General features: G+C 41.4%; 1 protein-coding gene across 1 annotated transcript; it reads right to left on the reverse strand.

Moving 5' to 3' along the window:
• Window positions 1-916: 916 nt before the first annotated feature.
• TET15 (tetraspanin15) lies at window positions 917-3,193 on the reverse strand. The gene is made up of 2 exons (XM_017841363.3): window positions 2,358-3,193; window positions 917-1,644 (listed from the first exon to the last, which is right to left on the reverse strand). The coding sequence occupies exons 1-2, from the start codon at window positions 2,883-2,885 to the stop codon at window positions 1,324-1,326; spliced, it is 849 nt and encodes a 282-aa protein (XP_017696852.3). The 5' UTR covers window positions 2,886-3,193; the 3' UTR covers window positions 917-1,323.
• Window positions 3,194-10,911: the final 7,718 nt, after the last annotated feature.

Below are 10,911 nucleotides of genomic sequence, written 5' to 3' on the forward strand. Positions count from 1 at the left end.
GTTCCGTAGTTTGCCTTAGTTTTAGGAAACAATTAATTAAGTTTAGTAGTTTTGCCGTCGCATTTTTTCCAAGTTTAGGAGAGCATGCTGCGAGTATATCGAGTGAGGGTAAGCGAGAGATTGATGTAGAGCAATATGCAGTCAGGTTGGCATTAGAAGGGAGCCATCTTTCTTGTATGATTTTCTTAAAAATATTGTACGCGATAAATCTCGCTCCTTTTATTAGGAATCGAGCTTTCTTAGGTGGCCATGCAATCCTCTAGTCACAGCTTATATGATAGATGCATCTTTGGCATTCCATACGGGAAATTTGACATTCCATACAAATTGCACATATGAAGTCAGAACTTACCGTAGTGTTTAAGAAAAGCAGTTGAAAGAAAAGATCATAGATCAAAGCTTAAGCACTCTTATTGGCCATCTCCTTATTTATTAATACAGTGAGGTGGTGCAATTCTAGTACATAAAATTACAGTCAAGTGAATCACTTGCCATGGCCACTACCATACCCCAGACCCATACCCATTACCCCCACCATAACCTGAGCCCGAACCGTCACTAGATCCAGAACCTCGGCCTTCACCGAGTTGGAGCAATTCCTACTGCTATTGAGGTCTCACCCTTTGGCCCCGCGCACACAGAAGAGTTGGTTGCATGACCTTTAGGCGTTTCATATAGCTAACGAAATATGATTGACTTAAAGAAACCAGCTTATCAATTCTTGACTGTTGAACCGAGTCATCAATCCATTCTCATCTTTACTAGGGGGCAGAGCTAATTAGCGGTATTCTCATCTTTATTGCCTACTGATGCTTTTATAAAAAACATTTTCATCATAAGGATAATACATTTATAATATTTGGTTGGTTGTTTGAAATTGTGAAATTAATTAACTATGCTTAAAGTATCCTAAAAAGATAAAGAATTGATGCACGTTGAGATTATGAAATTAATTATGCTTATGCTTAAAGTGAAAAATTATTAGCAAGATGTGCAGAGATTTGAGGACTAAGTTATAAAGTGGGATATATCGTTCCCAGCTGCGGGCGCTCTACCTGTGATTGTAGAGAAGTTGTAAGGAACAAATTTATGGAATTTTTAGTCATTTTGTGATCATGGAAGTCCTGTTTTCTATTTTCATCAATAATTCATTCTTTTTTTAAAAAAAAAATTATTACTACGTAGCCAAGAAACGAAAGTAAAATAAAATAAAATAGAGAAACCTAATCTTTCCATTAGCATGGACTACAAAAAACTCTTTCTTCAAAAGACATGCTAAACAATGAAAAACCCTACAGTTCCAAGTGTTATGCTTTCTGCTAGCTACTTGTTCCTCTCAGACATCATGAGAATAAAACGTACGGAATGGACTGCCACCAGTAACACTGACATTACAGTGAGAAATATACCTGTCTTCCTCCATCTAGATGTTATGGTCTTCAAGAACCCCACCTTGCATGAGTAGCAACCGTAACAGAGCTCATTGCATTCATTGCTCCATCTGCCACAATCCCCAAAGGAAGGAAGCACCGTTGGATCTGCTGCCGATCTGTTTTCTCCTCCATTCTTCCTCCCAGCCGCATTCCAATACGTAGCATTTACATACACCATACCACACAAGTCCGATGGCTTACAACAACCAGCCTTATTCATCACAAAAAAATCATCGTCAATAACATTTAAAACATTAACTTAATTTGTAGTTTAGTTATCAACTTTATAATTAAGAAGGCAACAGATCTTCTTCAATCAAACAAATGAAAATTTTCATGATCCAAGGAAATGGTGATGGACCTTCTCGCCATCTTTGCATCGACATAATGCAAAACAATCATCTTCGACTTGGCTACACAATAAATTTGATAGGCCAAACACTATAAAACAAAAAAACAAACGAAAAAATTGAGTGATTTCTACTTCATTTAAAGCCGATCTTTTGAGTGAGTTGGCTGCCATCATGATTAGAATAACCAATGTTAAAGAAGATTGTTTTGTACGTGAAAGTTGTTAATAATACGAAGGTGCACGAAATTGGTATCAATCTCTCTCGTTCCATCTAAACTATTCATTTCCTAGCGTATAAGATAAGGCCCTAAGTTACTCCAATAACCTACTTACTGTCACTTACCCTTTAGTAATCATAAAAAAAAATTTCGAAGACAAGGGAGGCAAATAGCTACCAGCTCGGAGTGGGTCAGTCCGTCCGTAGGAAGAGAAAGGAGGTGTTGAGTTGATATAAGCCGTTCTTAAATGGTCAGCTCAATCCAGGAATCCAGCAGAAAATTCAGCAGATTCCTGCTGGATTAGCCAAACAGGCTCTAAGATCGATCATTTTCCTACACTATATCTCATCTTACCTCGATAGCAGAGAGCTTCACCATGCTGAATTCGTACGAGGTGAGCTGGATCGTCTTGTAGGTCAATTCGGCACATATGCCGTTGTCAGAGAGGCATGTCTTGATGTTGTTCCATGTATCGCCTCTCGCCACCCTCCCCCGCAGCCACATCGGCGATGCCGGCACTCCTCTGGCCTCCATCCTGTACGTGCCAACCAGCGACAGCCCCACCGTCAGCATCACCACCAGCGCGACGCTCAGTATCGTGTGCCCGGGCATCAGCACCCGTCTCCCATAGTATACCACAACATTACTGGTCACAAAGAGGAACAGCAGCCCGACGCCGATGCCTATCCGCATTGCCGGCATTTGCAGGAGATTCTCGCACTCGTACTCTCGGGTGGCGAGGAGCCAGATGCCGAAGGCAAGGATTGGGAGGGAGAGGAAGTAGCCGAAGATGGCAAGCGTGCCGAGGATTTTCTTCATCTTCTCGGCGGGGGAAGAAGGGGGAGGAGGGAGGGCTTTGGGTGCAGGAGCCCCAGAGGTCATCAAGTAGTGAAGTCTTCTCAGAGAAACAAGAAAGAAAAGAACAAGATTAGTACGTAGTAGGAGTGAGGGAGCGAGTTGAGTTGAGTGAGAGATATTAGGGGGGTTGTTAGTCGCATATCTTGATGGAATCTTTGGTTTAAGAAAGAGTCAAAAGTATAGTTAGATGGAAGAGCTTAGCATTTGGATCGGAACGGAGGTGAGGCGGCCAACGGATATTGGTTTGGAGGAAGAATGTTGGCCGTACGCGTGTTCTTTAATAGTGGATGGAGGGCGGGATCGGCTCCGCTTTTGTTTCTCGTCGCGCGCCGCGGAGCCCTCCGCGTCCGTCTTGCGCGCCACTGCTTGCCAACGGTCGACGCAGTCAATTTACCGTTTGGTTCGGAAGCTGCGGGAGTCATCAAAGCTGTTCCTCTTGCTGATAGATGGGCTGGAAGGGGGCCGGGCCGGCCCACGTTTCTATTCGAATCCGGCCTAAATTTGTTTGGGACTTCAGGCTTGACTTAGGTCCAAAGTTTTTTGGATAATCCAGACCCCAAGCTCAGGCTCAAGCTCGGCCCAAACCCGATTGGGCCCGCTAGAATTATCCATTTGGGCTAAAAATAGATTCAGTCTGAACCCAATTGAAAATTTATATTTTATGATAGTACTTCACAAGTAAATGAGCTAGTTAAAAATTTGACTCTCTCCTATAATACAAGTAAATGATACATAATACATTATTCTCAGCTCAACCCATTTTAATTTATAATCATTTACTTTCTCACTATTCTCTCTAAATAATAACATACAAAATTAAATTGATTCGGGTCTCAAATCAGGCACCATCTCAGGTCTTGTTCGGGCTCAGGCTTAGGTTGGGCCCGAGTCGAGCTAATGACATATCCGTGCTCTACTAATTTAAGCCCAAATTTGGTTTGAATTTTTTCGAGCTAGGCCGAAGCCCAGTCTGTTGGGCTTCAAGCCGGCCAGAGAATCCTAGGAATGCGAGATAGACAAGAAGCATAAACACGTCACTTTTATGTATCTCACTTCTATCTTATACACTCTTCAAGTAACAGTATTATTAATTAAACTGATAAGTTCGTGATATTCCTTTTTTATATAAAAAAAATGTGCATATAGCACTTTACCCTAGATAATGACGATGTTTTGGCAAGTTCGCAAGGACATGGATTCAAAAGTAACTTTTTTTTATCGCAACGAGAGAGCCAGAGAGGGACATTGCTCCCCAGAATCACGAATATGTATACATAGATATGTATATATGTGTATAAGTGCATGTATATATCCAAATCAGCTTACATCTATCTACAAGAAATTGTAGCAAGGTCAAAATCTTTTGAAGTCCGGTTAAATTTTGGATCAGCAAGATAACAGGTAGAGTTGGAATTGGTAAGCCCTTAATCGGGCCTCATCGACTTGCAATACTAGAAACCCAATATCAATTAATGAATTCGAACAACAATAATCAAAGCTGATCAAGAGTGTAACATTGTGCACTTGAAACAACAACAATCACAAGATTATATGCAATCTTGCTTGTTCCAGAGTCCAACAAACATTTGCTTTTGCAATAGAACAAACAGCAATAATGTTACCCTTCGGACAATTGGCAATGTTGCACTCTCCATCCGTAGGAAAATCTTATCACCTTCTAGATCCTAGAAGACCAAAGCACGTAAACTGAAACCTCACCCTATCTAGAGATTTGAGCCATGCGTTGGAATAAAATAAAGTTTGCAGCATCGCACCTTCCCTTCTGTCTCGGTCCCATTCGAACGAAGGAAACGAGGTCCGGGACCTCCAGCTAAAGGCAACTTGATAAAGTGGCTGCAGGCCGGGACATAATCATAGACCATTTTAACGTGACAGTGTCGTAAAGCTGCGGCCACTAAGTCCTCGCTAGTGGAACCTGACAACAATGGCATAGCCGAAATCTTTCGTGCACTTTGTATATTGCAGCTCATAACTGAGGAGATAGAGAAATTATTAGGTAGATCAGGTTGACCATGGATCTAAAATGAATTCATACTGACGCGTGTTGCTATTATACATTAAAAAAAGAGAGAGAAAAGAGATTAAATTTGTTGTCCAAATCGCAGGACCCATCGACACCTTATAATAGCTTCATGCACCAATACCTAACATGTTAGCATTGGGCCCCTCTAAACGAGGGGTGAGGGCTCCAAGTTTTAGAAACGTAGCGAACTAGCTGGTTTAATTTATAGCTTGTTTGAAGTTCCTCTGTATTAAACCTCCAACTATTCTCTTGTTTGCATGTAGCCATGCACGAAGTCTAAAGAGATTTGGTAGAACCAGATCAATATCTATTTTCTAATGACCACTCCAACATTGGCCCCGTACGTGTTATTCTCAGACACTAGTGCGCGTGGACGTGGCACTCGATCTTTCTTTTTTGTTGCCCTCACAAACTAAATGGATTCCTGCAACCCCCACTATCTTTTGTGCCATTCCTTTCAGCCACAAATCATGCATGGACTTCCTTTGCTTCTTCTTGAATACAACTCCAACCATTTATTTTAACGTGTGATGACGGCTTCCACTCGGTTGCAGAATGGCCTATAAATATACCCTTCTCCTAGTCCCCTGCACTTCTCTAAGAGTTTCCAAATAATAGCCTGGAGAGGGTAGAGATGGCAGCTGAGAAGACTTCTTTTGTTGCCTTGCTTCTCTTCTCCTTTTCCTTGGCTTTATCCACCACGGAGAGCCGTCCTGTCCGGAAGGACTTGGGCCTCGGGCTCGGCCTCGGGCTTGGTCTCGGGCTCGGCCTTGGCGATGGGGGCTCGGCATCTGGCTCGGGCTCTGGTTCAGGTTCCGCCTCCGGCTCGGGCTCGGCGTCCGGTTCGGGCTCGGGAGCAGGTTCGTACGCTGGCTCCAACGCCGGTTCTTACGCTGGTTCGGGTGGTTCAGGCGCTGGGTCTTCGGCAGGGTCCGGCGCGGGTTCAGGGGCGGGTCAGGGAAGTGGGCGTGGTTCGGGCTCAGGGTCTGGCTACGGGGAAGGTCATGGGTATGGGGGTGGTTCCGGCAATGGTGCCGGGTCCGGTTCGGGGTATGGCGAGGGATATGGTTATGGCTCCGGGTCTGGTTCGGGGGGTGGCCGCCACTGACGAGGAGACCGTTGGCCCAGCTGTGTGCATTTCATTCTGCGGTCTCTAAACCCATGCACGTCTTCGGTAGATGAACAAAAGTCTCTCTCTCTTCCAGTGTTGTTAACTGTGTAAAAACTGTTCAACGCTCTTTTACATCAATAAAGTCGATGTTATGTTTATTCTGCCTTTATCTTTAATTTGTTTTCATTTTTTTTATGTATTTCTTTTTTTGTTGTGAATGGTGCAGGGCCTGTTTGGTATCACTCTTCTTTTGTTTTAAAAAAATATATATGTTTAAGAATGTACATGTATGAGGAAAAAAAATTTATTTTTCAATTTATTTGTCAAATTTTTGAAATTTTTGGAAGCAAATTTTGTTGCCTTCAAAATAGAGCAGAAATAGAAGCAAAGGGTCTCAAAAATCCTGTGCAAATGCAATCTTGAATGTCAGTCTTGATATAATTACTAATTCGTATTGCGATTAACGAAAGCATGACAACAGCAACAGTGTTGCCAAACAAGCCGGTAACTAAAGACACACTCAAAAAGGATCACCAGATTGTATGATTTTTTTCTACTCTAGAAGACATCATGACTATCGATGATATTGTGCCTGCATGCATGTATGGATAAAAACAACCTTCGGACCATGCAAATTTTGATTTTCTTTTCTTTTTGAGTGGGTTAAAATTAAGTCCCACGGGCCAGGAAAAAAAAGAAAAACCATCCTATCCTTTGATCTCAACGGACAAAGCATAAAAAAATAAAGCAAAATTATCATACTCCTATATCTATATCGTATGGAGCCGATCGTCGCAGTTTATCCGCGAGCCACAAAAAACTTTTGGCTCGGAACGGGCCCTGATTTAAAGTATATTGCTAGTTCAGAATCAAAAAATATTGATGAAAGCATTGTTGCTGGCTTAAAGTCCTAAACAAAGCTAGGCACAAACACGAACATCCATCAAGTGATCCTATTACATTATTTGAATTATAATGTAATGACTTTTTTTTTGTAGGGGAAAACAAGCCATATTTCTTGTTGGCTAGATTTTCCTGCTAAATTTTTAGACATTTTATTTTTTGATTCCCATAAATATATTTATTCTAGATTGGTTTAATAAATATGGTTTATAAAAAGAAAAGCTCCATATGGCATGATATCCACACATGATCCCCTCAAACATGACCGTTGCATAATGCATAGATGGCCTGTTATCAGCATACCGGTCTTTTCTAGTCCAACTAAAAATGGGAAAGTACTGAACTCTTACAAATAGTCATACAAACACCTGAATGGATGAATAGAACAATGGCTACATTTACGGTTCACTTGTCAAAATCTGATTCAATAAGTAATCATCCCCTGGCTATGAAATAATTTGGGCTACTCAAAACCTTTTTGGGGAAGATCTAGCGTGATAAGGGTCATCTACATGGGAAAGGATTAAGCTGCATCAACGCCAAAGCTGATTATGGGCCAGGCTTGGGCATAAAAAATATTAAATATTACATATCATCGGCCCGAAGCCTGGTTAAAAATGAATAGATTTTAGGCCTGAGGCCTGGCCCATTCCACTGTTAGCGGGCCTGGTGCAAATGTAATCAGTCTCTCTGGTATTTTTCACAACTTATTTTGCTCCCTTTATGTCTTGGGCCGGACTTTGGTACAAAAAATATCAAATTTTAAATAGATTCGGCATGAAATCTGATTAAAAATAAATAAAGTTTAGGCCCAAGGCTTGACCTATGATCAGCTCTACAAATATAGGCCAATCACAAATCACTATGCCTTATGCCATCCATGCACCACTTCAAATTTCTCTTGTTCTCTTGTTTTGTTCTATAGTTGCAAACGGAACATGCCCTTGTTCTCTTGTTCTTCTATAGTTTTATGCCATGTTAAGCAACCATGCATTCTCTCATATATAGTAGTGAGAGGCTGATCATCTTTATGCTAGTTTCTGTACTGGAATCTCATTAGAGGTTAACCTGAGGTCATCAACCGCCATTGTAGTAATCAAATCCCCACTCAATTACATGGTGAAAATTTCTCAAGGGCTAGTTTAAGATGAACTGATATGCTTTCAAGCCTCCCCTAAAGAATTGGTTTTCGCTTTGATTGCACATGATATCAGAAATATAGGTCCATGGTTCATATGCTACGTCCTGTGTTGTAACTCGTGTCTTTGGACGACCAATGAGTCTAGTTTTATATTGTTTGCATATACTTTTCCTGTAATGATTAATTGATAACCGTAATAACACATGTCCTACTAAATATTTAAGGTATTTAGTATTCATCGCAGGTTACGTACTCATTGCAGTGTCTCTCCAGTGATATCTGAAGCCATGTGACGTAGCTAGTTCGGGCAGAAAAACGAGTACCATGGCGGTAGCAGGGGAGAAGCGGGTTTCATTCTTATTAGAGTTCTAAATTCTAGAGTGATTGCAGCTAGTGGTTGCCAGATTTTCGATATTTCTGTTGCAGGGGTAGAGTTGAGGGCTGCCTGAACTTGCCTAAGGTATGCCTGGCGCATGTTACAGGCCAATACCTTAATGCTTAAGGGCAGCTTGGCAACTATTATTAAATGGATCCAGTAGAGTGTGGGAGAAGCGGGTGATTACTATCTGCTCCTTAAGGATATTCAGAAAATGGTGAGGGGTGGGATGTAGTGTTGGGCAACGGGCCGTGCCGGGCCGGCCCGGCCCAGGCCCACCGGGCCAAAGGACTAAACGGGCCGTGCCTGGCCCGGCCCGCTTATGAAGCGGGCAAAAGCCCAGGCCCACCGGGCCAAAGGACTAAACGGGCCGTGCCTGGCCCGGCCCGATTATGAAGCGGGCCGTGCCTGGCACGGCCCGTCCAGCACGGAACACCAGCCCGGCCCGGCCCCAGGCCCGTCTATTGGCGGGCCGGGCCGGGCACGGCACGCCACGGGCCGTGACGGGCGCAAACGGGCCGTGCCAGGCACGGCCCGCAACGGCTTCAAACGGGCCGTGCCTGGCACGGCCCGCAACGGCTCCAGACGGGCCCGCAACGGCACGGCCCGTCTGGAGAGGGGGAGGAAAATAGCCGTTTCCAACGGCTATTTTCGGGAAAAAGTCCATTTTACCCCTCCCAACAGTCCAATAATGGCTGAATTGAGGGGTATTTTGGGAAAAAAAAATTTTGGGCTTCTATAAATAGCCCATTCCTCCCTCATTCTCACCACACCAAACCTCTCATTCTCTCCTTCTCTACTGCTATTATTTCTCTCTTCTAAAGTGCTCTTCTAGCAATTTAATTTTTAGTTTGTTCAAGTGCTACACAAGAGGAGGTTCCTGTTGAGAAGAGAAGGTCGCTTCTGTTGAGAGCACAAGAGGAAGCTCGGAATCTCGGCTCTGCCTCTGCCCTCCGACCCTCTACTCAATTCCTCCTTGCGGTTAGTTTTTATTTTTTGAATTAATCATAGATATGTCATCTTTTGAGGAAAGTCAGTTTGGCATTCCTGTTTCTGAGGGAGAAGAAACTAATCCCCAACCCCATGTTCCTAGTTCCTCTAGAACTGGTGAACCGAGTGAAGATCAAACCTCTTCTCGTAAGAGGACTAGTGCTGTATGGAATGAATTTGATAGAGTTATGGTTGATGGAGTCTGGAAAGCTAGATGTAAAAAATGTGCCAAACTTTATAGTTGTAGTAGTGGGGGAACAGGGCATTTAAAAAGACATCAAGAGAGTCATAGGATGCATGATTCTCATGCTCAAACTCAAAGTACCCTTAATATACAAGGGGGATTACTTGTAGGTAATTTTGCATATAATCATGAAAATCAAAGAAAAGCACTTGTAAAATGGATAGTTAAGGATGAATTACCTTTTAGTTTATGTGAATCTTTTAATTTTGAAGAATATGTTCAATTAAACCTACAACCTGCTTACAAAAGAACTAGTAGGCGTACATTTAGAAGAGTAGCTATGACCAACTTTTTAGCAATGAAACAAAATTTAATTGAAACACTTTCTACTTTAAATGTAAAAATTTCATTAACTTCTGATATTTGGTCAGCATCTGTAGGTAGTAATTGTTTTATTGCCATTACTGCTCATTATATTGATAATGATTGGCAATTAAATAAACGTATTCTTGCTTTTCGTGCTTTTGATTTTCCACATTCTGGGCAACAAATTTCAAATATTATTTATCAAACTGCATGTTCATATAATATTAATGATAAAATTATGTCTATTACTTTTGATAATGCATCTAATAATAATTCTGCTGTTGCATTATTAAAAGACTCATTGCATCCCATATTAGATGGAAATTTACTACATATTAGATGTGCATGTCATATCTTAAATCTTTCTGTTCAAGCTGGCATGGGCATGATTCAAGATGTGATTTCAAAAATTAGAAATGCAGTTTCTTTTATTCATGCTTCAAGATCAAGACTTCAAGAATTTAAGGAATTATGCATAAATCATGGTAAACGTTTTAAAAAATTTAAACTTGATGTAATTACTCGTTGGAACTCCACATATAGCATGATACATGATGCATACCCATATAAAAACTTATTAAGTGCATATATTAATGATCGTGGATTAGGCTTTACATTGTCTGAAACTGATTGGAATAAAGAAAAAATTTTGGAAGATTTTTTGCTTAGTTTTTATAATGCTACCAATGTTCTTTCTGGTATTTATTACCCTACTTCATGTTCATTTTTACAACAAGCATATATAATTAGTCAAAAATTTGCAGAACATAGATATGATGATGTTTTAATGCCTATTATTGACCTAATGGAATCTAAATGGAATGAGTATTGGGACAAGATATGTCCTATGCATAACTTAGCTGCTGTATTTGATCCTAGAGTTAAATTAAATGGCGTGCTAATTTTACTTGATGCATATTCTGAAAATATGAATC

This window comes from Phoenix dactylifera, chromosome 2 (assembly GCF_051530095.1).
Source record: "Phoenix dactylifera cultivar Ajwa chromosome 2, Ajwa_hap1_PhDact_Kaust_v1.1, whole genome shotgun sequence".
NCBI lineage: Eukaryota > Viridiplantae > Streptophyta > Magnoliopsida > Arecales > Arecaceae > Phoenix > Phoenix dactylifera.

Bases quoted from the DNA above. Each gene is read 5' to 3' on its own strand.
- TET15 (XM_017841363.3), bottom strand. From the start codon at position 2,885: ATGACCTCTGGGGCTCCTGCACCCAAAGCCCTCCCTCCTCCCCCTTCT. The intron at 1,645-2,357 runs GTAAGATGAGAT...GTGATGAATAAG, and splicing joins TGAAGCTCTCTGCTATCGAG to GCTGGTTGTTGTAAGCCATC.